Source organism: Limulus polyphemus, unplaced genomic scaffold (genome assembly GCF_000517525.1).
Source record: "Limulus polyphemus unplaced genomic scaffold, Limulus_polyphemus-2.1.2 Scaffold5342, whole genome shotgun sequence".
Lineage (NCBI taxonomy): Eukaryota > Metazoa > Arthropoda > Merostomata > Xiphosura > Limulidae > Limulus > Limulus polyphemus.
Genome location: NW_013670952.1, coordinates 17,316 through 35,551, shown reverse-complemented (window position 1 = coordinate 35,551; position 18,236 = coordinate 17,316). Strand labels below are relative to the sequence as shown.

The window sequence follows — 18,236 nt, the reverse complement described above, 5'->3', positions numbered from 1 at the left end:
ACATAGTACAGTGGAGAGTAGTTGAATAAAACGCCCGTAAAGGATTCGATAAAATACATAGTACAGTGGAGAGTAGTTGAATAAAACGCCCGTAAAGGATTCGATAAAATACATAGTACAGTGGAGAGTAGTTGAATAAAACGTCCGTAAAGGATTCGATAAAATACATAGTACAGTGGAGAGTAGTTGAATAAAACGTCCGTAAAGGATTCGATAAAATACATAGTACAGTGGAGAGTAGTTGAATAAAACGTCCCTGAAGGAAGTGATTCTGATGAATCTTCGATATTGTACAGTGGACTTTAACCGAATAAATCAACTCCGAGGTTCTTTATATAGCGGACAGTAGCTGATTATTTTAAAGTGATTCTGGCAAATCGTAAATGTTAATACCAAAAGAATTCTTAAGTTATTCAAAACTACGAGGAACGTACAATTACATCATCAGTTCTAGTACAAAAGGTTTCGCCATTATCCACCCAGATGGCGCTAGCTGAGATATACCATTATTTGAAATTTCACTAGAGACAGTCTTGTAAAAGCCTTTCATTTATATGTTATTGAAAACTCACAGTTGCAATTTCTACTTTTCCCCCATTATTTTAGCGTTTTTATTTGGATCAGCTGGATAAAAGTATCAGAATCCGGTTTGTATAATACCTAACATATAACGTCCTTTTACTTAAGAGTTTCGGTAATAATCGCTTAGTTTCTCCACACGTTAACGTGTGTCTGTGTCTTTATCGTTTGACTAAACAAACACTATACCCAAAACTCAAATGGTGACAAAACAATAATTAAAATGATCTTATGCTCAGTTAAGTTCGATAATTTTCTTTCTTAGTTGTTCTTTCACGCGTTTATTTTAAATCGTATAGCAATAAGATCAACGTTACCTTTTTTTTTTTTAGATTTCTGTTTCTAATGCAGTAGTGACGACATAACTTCTCGATGTTCTGTTGGAACAGAATTCAAGAGCCGGCATGTCATATTTGGTTCATAAACACAGAGTTAAGACAGTAGCTGGCAATGATAACAAAACAAGACATATTCACCCAGAAAAATAATGAGCATCTAACTCTTAAACTACCGTAATAACAGTTGTCTAGTTTTAATGTAAAGTTTCTCTTTTGCTATATGTACACTTAATGTTGACTTCTGACATGTTTATATTTTGCATAACCTATTTCTTTCATTTAAGGTAACTTAAATTTATGTACATTATTTACGAACTTCCAGTTGCTCTTCCCTTTTCCATTGAAGGTATTGCGCCCTCCAAACACGAGAAACACTAAGCTTTTCGTAGAGAAAACAAATAATAAAAGAAGACATTTCCCTAGACTTCCCATAAGCTCCCAGCTCATGATGCACAATGCGATATCTTTCTGAAACAATGTTTACAACTATAATGTGATAAGTGTTCAGGTTTAAACCCTGATTGGTCTTTCTAAACGCAGAATGAACTGTAGAAGATGGATCTATTTAAAGGTAGTTTGTAATTCAATACTTTATTTATTTGTCAGTCCACTTATGTTTATGCATTTAGCTTTATGAGACAATTGTGTTATTAAGAACTTGAGGACTGAAATGGGAAAAAAATTCTCGGTAATGAAGAAAAGTATAACGTTTTAGTAATCTCAACTTGTGTTTAATCGAGACCTCCTAAAGTCTTCAACGTACAGTTTTATTTGAAATTGGTCCGGCATGGCAGGTGGTTAGGGCGCTTGACTCGCAATATGAGGGTCGCGGGTTCGAATCTCTGTCTCACCAAACATGCTCGCCCTTTCAGCCGTGGAGGCGTTATAATGTGACGGTCAACCCCACTATTCGTTGGTAAAATAGTAACCCAACAGTTGGCGGTGGGTGGTGATGAATACCTGCCTTCCCTCTAGTGTTTCACTGCTAAATTAGGGACGGCTAGCGCAGATAGCCCTCGTGTAGCTTTGCGCGCAATTCAAAACAGTTCATTAAAAAATTAACAATAACTCATTAACATTTTCACAGGGTATTTTTTTCGACTCTTACTTTGTTTTATAATACCGAATATGAAATACACATATGTAACTAGTAAAAGTTTTATGTGCTACAGATTAAATATACATATCTGAATACAAGATGTTTGAAGGACACCTATGTTTTTGAAAAGCTGTTTAGCCGTATTCCTGTTAAACCAGTTTTGTGTCTCCGCTTTCACCAGTGTAAATAACAAAATATATATCAAACGTACCCTCTCCATTCTCAGAACACACAACTCGATTCAATCTGTGGTACTATTGTACGTATAGTTAGAAAATAATTGATATAAGTCCTGAAATACTGATAATAACGTAATATCTGTGATAAAACAATGTTCATGTGTATTTACAGAAGTTGCACATTTGAAACCTTGAACGTCTTGTGCTCGGTGGTGCAGACAATATTTCATAAGATGGAAAGTTACAATTGTTTCATGATAAAAAAACAATCCATGGGAGAGCGATGATGAAATATAAACCGAATGGGAATACAAGCCTTAAAATTGTATCATGTAGATTTGAACTTTCTCTGATGCTATTAAAAAGTAGTAAATTGTAATAAATTAAGTGCATAAGCCTTGAAATATTAAATAAAAGTTACTTCATATGATCTTATACCACTCCATGGCCATGTTACTTCCCTCCTAACCTTCTTTATTCGTTCTAAACAGGTCTGTACTATAATGGTTAAACTAAAGTATAATGATTTTAATTTAACTTACTGATATCTAGATCCCAAAAATCCAAGTCCACTTCTCCCACCTCTGGTGTGGTCAAACTCGGGACTGGACTAACTTCATTACCGTTAACTTCTATGTTGCTGGACGACACTTCAGGTGAGCTTTCATCGCTTGACCTGAAACCAGCATCTGCCACTAATCCTGGCTCCAGTTTGACTTTAACTGGCATAAAATGAGAATCTGTGTCAGGTTCTTCTTCAATATCTGCTTTTTTTCTTTTAGTACCCTTATCCACACGGTCGGCTTTGGTCTGGCTAAGCCAGAAGAGCACGAGCGGATCCAGGTTGACAGATTTAGTCTCCAGCGTGATTTTTCGTAGGCTACCTGGCTTAGTTTTGCTCCTAACTCACTATTGTACCAGTTTCAACGAATGTATTGAACAACCGTATTTGTTTCTCCTACAAATTCCCTTCAATGAATGTTTCTGTTAATGAACAGATTTTGAAACAGTCCGGTAATTATTCTGAATCTATTCGTTTCTTCCTTCATCAGACGGACTCGTCAAATTCTAAAAGACTTTTCAATCAAAAGTGACTCGCTTTCAAGGTGGAATTATTTATTATAATAGTTTTAATGTCAGTGAAAGCTTTAAAACATTAAATATGTGCAATATTTGCCAATATGAACACACACACAAATGATTTGGGCCTCGAAAATCTTCACTTGTAATTTTACAGGTTTTAATATACCTATGGGCATAAGGTTCACTTCCAGTTGATCAAGATATGGAATAAATACACTGTCCTGAATACTTAATATATCCAAGTTGCAACAAACGGATAATCACTATTGAGTTATCGTAACGGTGATACCATGGAAAATTATCAATTACTTAAAGCGAATCGGGAAGCTATTTCTTGAAAAAAAAAGGCTACTACGATCACTGACTTTCTTTGAATAAAGAATTATCCCAACAGTTGGTAAATGTTAAGAGCAATTATTCTGTGGAGACCAAATGACACTTAAACCACAAGTAACGCATCATTACGTTGGAATATTAGAATTGAGTAAATACCTCCCACCTGGTTATTCAAGGCTCAATGGTAAGTACACCAACAGACATATTTCTGGAAGTCAAGTCCAATACTGATGACCTAACTGGAATACAAGCCTTAAAACTGTATCATGTAGATTTCAGTTTTCTCTGATGCGAATTCCTTCAAGAGGTGAAAGAGATATTGATGCACAATAACCCTACTAAACATGCGAGGTATTCAGAATGCATTCACTAGTGACTAGGAATAAAGTCAAATATTGATAAAGTGAAACAAGCAATATGTCAACCACATACCAAGTCTATTGGTTCCAAATTTCTTAAGGAAGAATGTTCGATCACCATTAAATCATCGAGCTTACACGTGAGACACAGTAAACCCTCTATACAGTTCAGTGTCACGGCCAAGGCGCAATAATGATCAATACTTTACTCTGACTGCACCAACGAACCAAACACGGCCTGCACCTAGTGCTATGTATAGAACCGACGACTATCTGTAGCACATTTATACGCATGCGTAAAGTTTCTGGTTACTATGCGCTGCAGATATCGACTGTTATGGCTCAAGCATCTTATTTTTCTTGGAAATACCTCAGGTTTTGACAGAATACAATCGGTTTAGTTCACAGGCCCATGGAAAAGACAAGACAGACTGTAATAGTGTAACTAGTAGAATCTATTTACCTTAGCTGGGTAGAAAGTTTCATTCACCCTTCGCTCGAGGTGGATGACTGAATCTCACGTGACCTACTCAGGTGCGTTTGCGTGGTCTTTCACCAGAGAAACCACTTTCACCGGTTCAAAGACAAGGTCGACCTCCTTGGCTCCTTCTGCCTTGTCGGTTCATGGTCAGTGGGTAAGTGGACAAGGTGAGATTAGAAGGAATACAGCAACTATCTCTGCACAATAACTTAAAATCGTGGAACATCCTGAAGTTATTTGTTAAAAATATATCTTTTGGGCGTAGTTTAATTTAACTCTCTTACACGAACATGTTTATACAGGTTCACAGAATCATTACACTGAACAACAGGTTTGGAGCTCAGTGATTAGTAAGTAATATGAGTATGCATATTATACTGAAATAGTCTTGCATGTTTATCTAAATTCCATTACTATCGCTTTCAATAATAACATCTCTAACTACTGTTTAATTCAGCAGACCCCCCCCCCGAGTGGAACAGCAGCATGTCTGAGGACATATACCTCTAGAAACAGGGTTTCGATACCCGTGGTGAGCAGAGCAAAGATAGCCCTTTGTGTAGCTTTGTGTTTAATAACAAACAACAACAGCAACCAATTCAGCAACAAGCAGAAAACGATATCGGAATGAAAATATGCAGCCAGGTGTGGCTATGTGGACAGCTTGCCATACTATGGATCCGAGAATCTGTGGTTCGCGTTCCGTTGCTTGAAAATCGCATTCCAGAGTCCGAAGTGCTTTGGGATCGTTGGTGTCTTATAAGAATGAGAGTCGGATCCCACTATTCGATTAGAAGAGCCCAAGATTTATCGGTACGTGCTGTTGACTAACTGCCTTCTTTTTAGACTTATCAGTTCAAAATTACTGATGGCTAGCGGAAATAACCCTTGTGCAGCTTGACACGAATATCCGAAACAAAAAACGAAAATATACGTATAATCCATTTGATAGTAAAAATAAAAAATATCGTCTAAGTACTTCTAATCTCGTTTACACTGTTACCAAATTACACCCACAAACATACATTTACAATTCAAGTAGCAAAATCAAGGTCTATGTAACTAACACAAGAAATGAAAGTCATCATGATGGAAGCAAGTGACGTAGTCAAAAATTGTTTTATTCTACGGCTCTGAGCAGGATTATAATATATATATATATATATACACTGAAAAAAACAAAATGAATCGAGCTAAATTTAAATTGATTCCCAGGCCCGTGTGGGCCAGGCTTTTGCTATGCCTTTGATAGGAGCTGTACTTGATCAGAGGTTGCCAAAAATCACGTATAATATATAGTCTAATAAAGTGTAACATAAAGTATGCATGTCACAAACACCAAAACCTGTACACACACAGATCCATGTCACAAATACATAAATCCGAGCATCAATCAGAACCCGTAATGTTAAAATTATATACACCTGAGCATCAATCAAAGACCGTAAAGTTACAAGTACATACACCCGAACATCAGTCAGAACTCATAATGTTAAAATTATATACACCTGAGCATCAATCAAAGACCGTAAAGTTACAAGTACATACACCCGAACATCAGTCAGAACTCGTAATGTTACATGTACATACACCCGAACATCAGTCAGAACCTGTAATGTCACAAACGCACAAGTTATAAAGATTATACCTCTTTCAAAAGTACATACAACTGAACAGCAATATGAATCTGTGGTGCTTGAAATACAGATTAGACCAAAGTCACAAGTACGCAAACTCGAACAGATTTATCGTTTCGTGTTGTTTTGTGCAACTTAAAAAGGATCGGATGTATAGTGGTATGAATACCGAGTTGTAAGCACTACCAATGAATTATAGCAAATAATAATAATAATAAAATATGTAGATCAGTAAAACCGTTTGAATCACTAATGAAACATTTAATCACCGCGGAACTGGGGGAGCGAGTGCGGCAGCTGTACAATGGGCTATCTGTGCTGTGCCCATCACGGGTAATGAAACCGGTTTTCAGCGAAATAAGTGTTCAGACTTATCGCTGACCCAGTGTGGGCCAGCTTAATAGAAATTTTACCCATTAATTCAATTGTTGTTTTTTTGATAAACCATTTAAAGTAGTAGTTGTATGAACACTATTACTAGTTACAGAAGATACACTACCAAAATGTATTTAATATTTACAACGCATTGCGTATAACTTTATAAAACAATACTTTCTTCTCTAATTTTATAGAAAAATCGAGCCGAGTAAGTGGCAATAAGAATTAGCGACTACTGATAACAAGGGACAACACAATCAAAAATTTAGAGGGATTTACATGTGATATTTTCATTTAGCAGTTGTCCATTTCCTCTTTGGTATGACTGCTTGGTTGAACGTGCGAGTGCCGACACCAAAGTATGCCAAGGTAAGGCGCAATGACCTGGTTATATTTAAAATAAAAAAAAAGCGTTTTAACCAATCAGAAAAAGACATAAAGGCAAAATACATCATTTCCGGATCAGTGGGCGGCCTCTGAAACGTACCACCGGTGACGTCATTTATATCAGTATGTCTTTGATGTTCCTCATAATTAGAATATTAAAACAAATGTTAAAATCATTCTAGTCACTTTAACAGTTGAAACCGGTACACGTGCTGCATTTAAAGAATGACACACTATGCATTTTCCAACATACAAAAATTACGTTTCACGAAAAAGTTTTAATTGATGAGACAAAACACTAAACGTTCAGTTATCATGAAACTGATGTTCCTGACAATGAATTCTGGTGAAATGAAACCGAACAAAAACGGAGAAGTGGTGGTTTAGTAAAGTACCCCCTGGTCAGACCGAACGTGTAACAAGTGGAAAATAGGCTCGAGGGGATGGGATGCGCAACTAGTGTCTGATGTTGCAACAATAAATGTTTCTTGTGTATTGCAGACTCTCCCCTCCTCATTCTCTTTTCTGTTGCTACATGTTAGGGTGGGTGGTTTGAGGTGGCACTGACATTCCAACAAGTATTTAGGCGTAATCGCTACCGTCAAAACCTAGCTTGGATTTTATAAGTAACTAGGATGAAAGAACAGATAACAGCTAGGTAACTGAAAACAGAATAAAGTGAAAAATTCAAAGGTAGTCATGAAAAATTTTGTAGTATAGCATATTATTATACGGTCACAATATGCCACTCATAAGATAAGACAGTGAAATCTATGAACATAGGGGCATAACTTGAGTGTGAGTGTTGGGGGTATAGGGTCAGTTCATTTTGCCAGACAGGTATGATGGCTTCTTTTCTCACGTGTGTAGGAGATATTCGTACTACTTGGCGAAAATGTGAAATAGACATCTCGAAACTGATGTTCCTGGTAATGAATTCTGGTGAAATGAAACCGAATACATACCAAACAAAGTACGATGTCACATTAAAACACAGTATGATATTCCAACGTGTATGCCACTTTTATATAACAAAGTACGGTGTTACACTTAAGTAACAATGCACATCAAAACGAGTCTCTTAGTTTTTTAAATGCTATGTATTTTTTCATTTACGTTTTACATTATAAAACTTCCAACGGGTTACTAAGTTTTCCTTAATTTGTTAATTTCGAGTCACAGGCTTATTTCTATACCGTTCACTTCCGGTCAGTTCCACATACTGCATCATCTGTTTTCGCCTGTTAATCAACGCATTCAAAATAACTGACCAAAAATTGAATGAAATCTTAGAATTTCTGTGTAAAATACAAAGGGTACCCCAGCAATAGTTAGTGGGTTTAACTGCAATATTAATGGTAGTTTTGATAACGAACCAAACACACATATAAGTTTCAGTTTTTCTTATTTTTTTTTCAAGAAAACAGAATATTACAGGTTCGATTCGATGACATAATTATATTCCTCACAAGTAGTAAGACTTTTCTAATTGAGAGTCCCCACCCCGGTGGTTAATAACGATAAAATTCGTGGTTCGATACTTGCGGTTGGCCATCGTAAATATCTTAACGCTTCAACAGAAACAAATAAACATCATAGTATTATAAACACAAATAACATTAATTACATGAGTTACGAATCAGATTTATACTGTTTTAATAGGTTATCAATTCATTAAATAAAGTAAGCACACCAAATTCTTCGTTCCTCTTCCGTAACTAATACAGCTTGTCATAATCAAGTAAACAAAAGCAGTGCTTTTGACATGAGCCGACTGGATTTTTATATACAAAATATTTAAGTAAAATAAACTGATTTCTTTGAACACGTGTAAAATAATCTCTTATCGGTCAGAGCCATAGTGATATTGTATATAAAACAGGGGTGCAAAGTTCGTAGTTATCATAATTACTGTTCCACGTTGTATCACAGGTCTCAATGGGTGTTATGATATCAACAATAGTATTATCTACAGGTTTTTAAAAACTTGAAAAGGGGCGGTATTAATATCGCTTGTCTTCCTCATCTTTCACACAGATGGTCATTCACTACTGATTTTGAAAAAGGGCATCATTATGTAACCGGAACAGTAACGTACAGCTAACGTTTGTCATGTTTACAATCTATACTAGAAAGTGGTTTGTGTATATATGTCCGTTTCTCCATGAAGTGAATTTTCCAACCTCCTCACCTCTGATCACCAATAAATTTTTATTTTCTAATTTTTAGAAATTTTACAGTCATTTTAATTTTCTTCTTTGTTACTGTTACTACCTTATTCGGAGAAATGACTTACACGCACGTCGTCCCATCATCCACGTGTAGCCAACGAAATAAACGCTCGGAGTTTGTTTTTACTGTCTCGTTAATACAACTTTATACGTTAATATAACTTAATAACCAACAAACTTTAAACATAAAAACATGCTTATAAAATATATCACGTACAGCACGTGCTGCTATTATTAGTATTAGTTTGAGCTTCGCTCTAGCTAGAAACTAATGTTATACTAACCAAACTTTCCTCATTGACATGAAAGGTTAATTCTCTCTCTGTCTACTGTCATTAATTCAATAATATGAAAAGCAAATAATAAACTTATAAGTATCTTGTTTGGTGCCCCATTGCATACAAAACGATTCTTTTCAGTGCATCAGAAAACCTCCAACTATGAAGATTAGCCAATATGTGAGTCAATGAAACGATGGTCATCGGCAATTGTTCAGTAATTAGTTTTAGAAATAATGTTCTATATAAATATAGTGCTTTAATTAAGGCAAACACATTATGAGAGAACTGGTGTTTCTTTCATTAAGCTTGCTATCTTTAGATAATGGTTGTACACACAGAGAAAAGGTTATTCTTATGCTATAAAACATTCCAGGAACTTCTCAAATTTCCTGGAAGAGCGAATAACAAAAGCAGCTGCCATTTACATGAACTCTCTATACATTGGAGTTCGAGGAAAAATATGTGACAACATAACAACACATATGATGGAAAATAACATTTCATCGCAAGAAAAAAAATTAAAAACGATGGTAAACAAATACTGGTTATCTCATAAGAAGGGTTCACAGCAGGAAACATTAACACGTGATAGGAGTACAAATAAATAAAGGGGAAACACGAAATTTAACAAAAAAAAACACTTCTACAATTATTTCAAAAGTATATAAAAAGGTAGTTTGTTTGTTTTTGTTTATAGTTTAGCACAAAGCTACACAGTGGGTTATCTGTGCTGTGCCCACCACATATATTGAAACTCGGTTTTTAGCATTATAAGCTTCAGACTTACGCTGAGCCATTGGGAGGCCGTTCGCGGGGGGGGGGGGGCTTCATTAACGTCTTGAATAATGATTTAGAGGAGTAACATACGCCATATATCGCCTTTTATTAGGTAGATGCTGGATCAAGCAAATAGTATGTATAAATTTTGACGAAGTAACACTTAGGCTATGCAGTGACTTAGCTTTTTGTGCTAAGTTTATAATTTTTTGGTTATAATTATGTACATCTTGGAGATAAGTAAACAAAATAATACAAGAGCATGAAATACATAACTAACAAATAAATAAATATACCGTCGTTTTCCGATCTAATACCAGCCCATTTTATTTTAATGACGACATATTTGAATTCCCACAAAACTATGGCCATTAAAATACGAGAAACTGTTTAAACGATTCGTTCTTTAGATTCATTTTTCACTTATCAATTAGTATCAAATAAACTTACTAATGGACAAATAGCACCTACATTTAACAATCGCTTGTAAATGATTTATTATGAAACTTTATTATATCATACGAATTTCGTAATTTCAGCTACTGGTTAACAGTAAAATGTTGCACGCAATTTCGTGAATTTGGAATTAGAGGTCACATTAACAATATTTTTGTCGTAGACGTCGAGTGAGTATTTTCTGAATTGAAAGAATAGGATTTTATCAGTTGATCAAATCAAATGTAGAGTAGGACATGCACTTGTACGTTGGACGAGGCCATATATTTCTCAATTTAAACCAGGCCAAAGGTAACCGAATCCGTGCTTTACATTCATAAACTTGTTTACATGTTCGTTTCCACGTGATCGTGTGAAGCAAAACTTGTTACTTTAAAACAAGTTTCCGTTTCGTATCTTTTTTGTCTTTTCCGTTGTATTTGTATTAGCTTTACGTACTTGCCTACATGTGCTACCGTATTTCTCTATAACAATGCATAATATCCTGTAAATCAAAATGTTTCATAAGCTTTTCTTTTAATGTAAACAATCTCTAGACGTGTAAAATATAGATTATTTTTGTTGACTGTATTTTTTTTCTTCAACTAATCAAAAGAAAAACAGCTAGGAATTATCAAACAAGATAATCATTTGTGTACTTCAAGACAAAAATGTCCATAAAGCTTCACACACACACACACAAATGAAATAAAAAAAGGGAACTTTACTAGGCTTTACAGCATCATCAAGTTTAGTCTGTTTCACTTAGTCTGTTCGTAAATATTTAGTAGATTTACAGTTGAGATGTCCCTGTTGTTGACAGCTAGACTTCGAACATAGTTCGTTCTTTTCCAGACCTTGTTATTGATTTCTTTATTATGTTTTGTTTTTCTCATATCAGTTTAGAGCCCAGTGGAACCCTAAAAATATGCTGAGAACTTGGTGCAACTTTGTGAGCTCTTTATGACGTAGTAAGAGCTCGTGAATCACACAACTTGAGCTCTTTTCGGGTTAATAAGAATGTTAGTTATTTAGGTGTTGGATGTTACAAGCTGTAGCAATAGTAATTAGAGATTTCCCAGATAGCTACATCATTTGTAAATTGAGAAGTGGTACACAGATTTGAAGCATCTAACCAAACACACGATTTTTTACATACATGGATTTCGGTTTCTCAAGCGGATCCTTCGGAGAAACTACCGTGAATTTAATATTAGCTTCCCTGTTAAATCCAGAAGTTTGAAAGCCAGCGAATGAAATTACTTTTGAAAGTCATATATGTATGGTATGTCTTTATGATAATATATACTTTATGAGAGATTTTAGATATAAAAATCAGAATTATTCTCCAGAGCTTTTAGAAACAAAATCGTCTGTTACTGACCACTTACAAACATGGTCCTTACTGTGTAACCTCAATAGCCAATGTCACATCTGTCTCTGCGATTTTAACAGCCAGTTGTGATTTTATTAATCTATACTTGGTTGTGAGGCTACCTGCCAGATTTCCACGCAGGTCATTTTCTGGTTAGCTTGACTATGACTAGCTCAACTATCATAGGCGAAGCCGATCTTTTTTTTGGTCCGAAGCTTCCCTCTAGAAGTTATTTTATATTTCAAACGTTAAAGATCAGCCTGAGTGAATTCCTTGCTTTCCTTTGTTTTTGTCCCTAGCAGGTTGTATCGAATAGTTTCTTTCAAAAATTCATTTTAATTGCTTTTTTTTAGTTCTAATTCTAAAGTCTGTGAATATTTAGTTGGTAATTTTATTCGTTTATTCCAGTAATAAGTTAATTTTTCGTTTAGTTTATCTTGGATTATCTTTCCTCTCAACTTCAAGAGTTGCACTATTTCATGTTATCATCGGTGTAATTAAAGGATGCTATTTTTGTTTTTGGCTCGTGAAGACCTGTTCAGTCTCTTCTGTCACATACTTTTCATTTTCACTTTTATCTGCCAAATCCAAGAACTTTATTCTATTTGCAGAATCAACTTACCTTTGCATCTTCTATTCCACGGCCAAGAATGAATATCACAAAAAAGAAGATTATATTTAAGTAGTTGTGCCATATTCTATCACAGGTTTTTGGGATATTACCCTTCCAAGTTCTTTTGGATGTTAACCTATTAAAGTGGCCCGGCATGGCCAAGTGGTTAGGGCACTCGCCTCGCAATCTGCGGGTTCGAATCCCCGTCCCACCAAACATCTCGCCCTTTCAGCCGTGGGGGCGTTATAATGTGACGGTCAATCCCACTATTCGTTGGTAAAAGAGTAGCCCAAGAGTTGGCGGTGGGTGGTGATGACTAGCTGTATTTCCTCTAGTCTAACACTGCTAAATTAGGGACGGCTAGCGCAGATAGCCTTTGTGTATCTTTGCGCGAAATTCAAAACAAACAAACCTATTAAAGATCTTTTGGATATGCTATAAAAGTCTTTTTGGATATCTAAATAGGTTATAGTACAATTCTGCTCATTTAACCCATTTAAAAATATTCTTTAAGCCTAATTAAATGGTCTAGAGCTCTTGCGGGCTTGTAAAAGTCGTTTTGAATTTCAGGTAGTTTGTTATTAATTTCAAGATACAGAAGAAGCGACAAGTGACGTTTGCTAAAGCTTTATGTATACAGCTACTCGGATTGATAGGTCTATAAGTACCCGGCTTATCTGCTGGCTTTTTCCTCTTGTAAAGCAACGTAATGCTGGTTTACTTAGAGGGCTAAGTGCTTTAACAATCTCCGAGTACCCGTATTTGATGGATGTAATTTGGATATTATCTTCACCTGGTGCTTTCCTTTTTAGATTAGCGATAGTTCAGGTAACACAAGTAGTAAAGATTCACCAGTGTTAACTAGAAAATTTGGTTAGAAAGGGGGGGGGGTAATATTAAAATTTAAGAAGTTGTTATTTATCAAGAAAAAACTTGCCAGAGTTGGGTTTTGGTTTTGTTGGTTTGTTATTAAGCACAAAGCTACACAAAGGGATATCTGTGCTCTTCCCACCAAGGGTATCGAAACGAAACCCGGTTTCTAGCAGTATAAGTTCGCAGACATATCACTGGGGGCTGGGGTTTGGTGCAATTGAGGTGGTGACAATTTTCAGGATATGCATCTTAAAGATATCAGTTTTTTGGGTTAGTGTTAAATCGATAGTTATCGTTATGGATGATAATTGGTAGCTTATGGTATCGAGATCGCTTTGATAAAGTGGTTCCACAAATCTTATAGAACTTTCTCGATGCTAAATGCTAAGTGCTGAACAAAAGTTTCCTGCATTCTTCGGCATCATTGATTATTTCAGTATTAGATTGCCAGCCTGTTTCTGGGCTTTATTGTTTAAAGTTTGGGTTAGATATTCTAACAATTTCAATTAAGTATTTTATAGATTAATTTGTAATAACCATCTATACTGTTTTTGAGTTGCACTGTAAGTTTAGACATTCGTGTATGTATTTTTATCAATCTTTAATTAACTATTTTTTGTAAATGTTCCAGTCTTAATTATTATTATATGATATTCAATATGAAAAGATTCCCCAAAACTATAGCTTGCTCTAGTGACGAGATCGTGGTCAGCAGTTGACAAATGTAAGAAATCAACCATCACCGGTAAAGAAGACTAGTTAGGTTTCATGTGATTTAAACCGTTTGCAAGAAGCGGTTTGTTACGGTTAATTTTCGGAAAGCGCTTGTTTTTTTGTGATCCTAGGTATTTTCCATCATTTCTTTATCTGGGTTGCAAGATAATTTCTATGTTGGACAACTTATGACTTGTGTACCTTCTTCACTCACGTGAAAATTAGAATCTTCTGTATGTTGAAAAAGTTTAACAACCATTGTTTATATTAACTTACTTTTGAGAGACCACTGCCAAAGACTTAGTATTCAATATTTATAAAAAGATTCAGCTTTGACTCAACGTTAAAAAGAGGTGTTCTAGTTATTTTTGTCTTTGAAGGTATATTTACTATATCATCAGTTTCCTAAAATCTTGTGGATCTGTCTTGTTGTTTAATGCTGAACGTAAGTCGATCAAGCATAAATTGGTGGATGTTTTGATACGGTATCAGGCAAACGACAAAAAGAACTAAATTTGTCTTTTGACAATAATTTAGTATTACAACTTTCGAATAACATAAATTATATTGCTCATCGGTTCACCTCTTGAATAGAAATCTCCATTACAAAAATGACTTCTTCCTTATTTGTGTCAAGGTTTTGGTGAAAATCCTTACCTTATGAAATGCAAACGTTGCGGATGCAGTTACAATGGGATATCTTATTAAAGTTAATTGGGAACTCCACCTCTGATATGTCTTTACTGTATGTGAACGTATTATGTCTGCTTAATTAACTGTGTTGCTTAAGGGACATAATTATGTAATAATAACCATAAAACGAGCTAATAAATGTGGGACTACGTACTGTCGCTTGTTTTATGGGTAACACCAATCTTGTTACATTGGACTCCATTCTTTCATGTGTGAGTTTACGAGCGAGAGGTGATGTTGTTTGCAAAACACCGAGGAAGTAGTTAACAAAATTATATATATAGAAATGTGTCTTATAATACAAAATATTGTACTGAATTGTTCTGCGAATAAACATTTTTAAAAAAAGGGACTTTGTTTAAAACAGATGTTTTTTTTGTGTTTTGTTTTCATTTTGTGATGTTTCTCTTCATTTATGAGCTATTACATAATATTATTATGTACAAAATTGTGCACACACATTTACATCATTCTGAAACATTCAGTCCTTAGGGCTTTCCAGAAAAGACGATATTATTGGTGGTTGAATTCTTTACTATATTACATTTCAGAAATTTCAAAAATTCTGGGGTAGGGTGTGCAGGTGTGGCAAAATAAAATTCTTGTGGGGAGTAAGGGGAAAATATTATGACTGATTGGTTGAAAACATCTAGAAGGCAATTGGACAAAGAGGAAGAGTTTTTACGTTACGTAGGTTAATAAGAAAGGTCTAGAATTGGGAAGAGCGTTAAGGTTACTGTAAAAACAGTAAATTTCTTGAGGCATAAGAAGGAATCCTGGAGTTCTCTGAAGCACCCTGCCACTCGAGCTAAATCCCCCCAAACCATGTTCTACACTATCATGTAATTTTTCGTGTGTTATAGCTGTATGCTAATAATGGTGAAGTGTCAAGTGTTTTCAAATGCGTAACTGTTTATTTAAAAAAAAAAAAAACTTGGCAGATTTTCTAAGGTCGGGGAAAAGTCATGTCAACCATAGCTGGTAGCATGTGACTCTTTGGCGACGATATATTGTTATTTGAAGATTAATCGCGTTTTTGTTAAATAGTTAAGTAGTCAGAAGCAATAGTACGGGTGGAGGGATGCATGGAAGTGATAGATTTGTATGTTTTTAACTTGCCTGTAAGCCTTTTTTTCAATGGAGGATGAGGGGGAGTTTGAAATTTCAGAATAATTTTTTGATAGGGACAACACTAAAAGACATTACTCGTTTTTACCTCAAGCACAGAAAATAGCATTTAATTAGATGATGTTTGATTATTATTATTTTTTTCAAACTTTTATGCCATTTTTTCTCTTAATACTTTGTCTGATGGTATCAAGGATAGGCCTACTATTTCTGTGCTTACTCTGTGGATAATCAAACTAATTATAATTATTATTCAAAAAATTATTACTAAATGTTGTGATACTTAATGTTCATGGGGTTAATGTTGAATATTAGAATACTACATGATGAAAACTGAATACTTGTATCAAAGTACATGTATACTATGAGGTACATATACATTCCAAATATACCACTTCTTTTGGGGGCGACTATTTTCGCTTTCCAAAGGAAGACTAAAAACATTTAGGCTGATCCATTCCAGATGCTGGCAGTCGGTTTACTTTTGTGTCATGAGTCACCAGACTTATTTAAGAAAAAGCATTAAAGCATCTAAAAAGGTTAAGAAAAAGAAAAAAACTTTCAGAATTATAAATTACGTTTTTATTTATAAAATGTTTGTTAATAGATTAAATTGAAATAATTTTGCCTATACATTTTTTGATGTAGTTATGTTTATTGAGTTACATTTTAAAATTAAGCCATCATTGCTGTAAATACTACACACACACAGAGTTTCTAAATTTCTGCGCAGAATTTATATTTTAAATTACCGCTGATTTTTCTCCACGCATCTGGACTTTCTTTAGCCATTGGATTATGCAACATAAAATAAAGCGTATAAGCAGAGAGGTGTTTCCCATTAAACCAATCACAGACGTGTATTTTTCTGTATGCTTGTACGTTACAACAGAAAAGATGAAAACAGAAGATCTTGGGAAATAATAGCTTCCAAAATCCGCCATTCTATAAAAGAAAATACCAATACTAATGTATAGAGTTTTGCTAAGCTATTTTAAATGCTCTGTAACGGTGAGTTAACACCCATTTAACGTTTTAGTTGTTGTGACAAACCTGGAATTCCCCAGCGATCAGAAAGGGAAGTAGTCCAAAAATGTTAGAATTCAATCAAAACAGAACTGCGAATAAGTAGGAATAGTAAAAATAAGATATTTTGTTCTTCTCATTTTAACCACTTTTATTGTTTTAGATTGTTATTATGTTATCTTTTGCCACTTTTCACGTTTTATAAATTTTTTTTCTCGTTTTCTTTGAATCCCTTATTTACTGTCAGCTTGTCAATTTTGTACCAACATATTTGTTCTGAACGTAATTGTAAGTCCTATGATATAAAAGTATGATAGGCTAAACAAAATAGTTCATGACTCTCTTCAAAAAATTGAATTCCTAAATTACTAAAAATTTCTACCCATCTGTCAACGAGGTTTTCACGCAATCTTTTTTCAATGAAACTGTCGCCAATTTGACGAGGTTGTGTTGCTGTATTTTTCAGCCTGTCGATTGATCAGAGAATCTCAAGATAATTGTCAAAACGAAACTATGTAGTATTAGTTTAGCTTCTAAACAACGTGTTCTACAAAGCTTCAACATGAATAGTCTGTTATTCACACACGCATACTTTCTACCTGGAAATCGAAACTTGATGTGAATACACTTAAGAGCGGATACAGAGTAAATGTGCAAGATGAGGAAACTGTCAATTCACCGACAATGACGAAAAAAACAGCTACGTAATGAAGTTGATAGCACAAAAAAATACCGTTTTACTTCTCAATAAAAGCAGCAGTTTTATGGATATCCCCTTCTTTCAGTTATGTACAAAAGATCATTTTGTTCATCAACTCCTAGTATTGCTGGTGTTATGAATTGTCAGACCTACGAAGTGAGTTTAATGTTGCCCTTTTAATAATACCATCAGTGTCATTCTCAAGAGACGTATACGTAGCTATTAAATGTAATTACGTATTTTCTCAGTACAGTCAGTTAAAAACATGTAACACGTGAAAAATTCTCATCAAGGCTGTTAAGTTGCAAATTATGACAGTAAAAAGGAACAGTATGAGTAATTTTTATAAATGCGTATCATCCAACGAATGTGAAGGGGAAAAAAAGATAAAGTCTTACAACCACATCATGGCTCACTGAATGTTTAACTTAAGGTCTTACAACCACATCACGGCTCACTGAATGTTTAACTTAAGGTCTTACAACCACATCACGGCTCACTGAATGTTTAACTTAAGGTCTTACAACCACATCA

The 18,236-nt window shown here is 34.8% G+C and overlaps 1 protein-coding gene across 2 annotated transcripts in view; it reads right to left on the bottom strand.

Annotated features, from left to right (window-relative positions):
- Positions 1–18,236, bottom strand: part of LOC106472442 (ecdysone receptor-like) — a 50,826-nt gene that overhangs the window by 27,327 nt on the left and 5,263 nt on the right. The window contains exon 1 of one of the 2 annotated variants that reach the window (XM_022401010.1): positions 2,738–4,185. The exons of the other annotated variant lie outside the window; for it this stretch is intronic. Within the exon in view, the coding sequence (XP_022256718.1) occupies positions 2,738–2,924 (187 nt within the window). The 5' untranslated portion in view covers positions 2,925–4,185. Of the gene's footprint in view, positions 1–2,737; positions 4,186–18,236 lie in introns of those variants that run through there. 2 annotated transcript variants of the gene reach the window in all.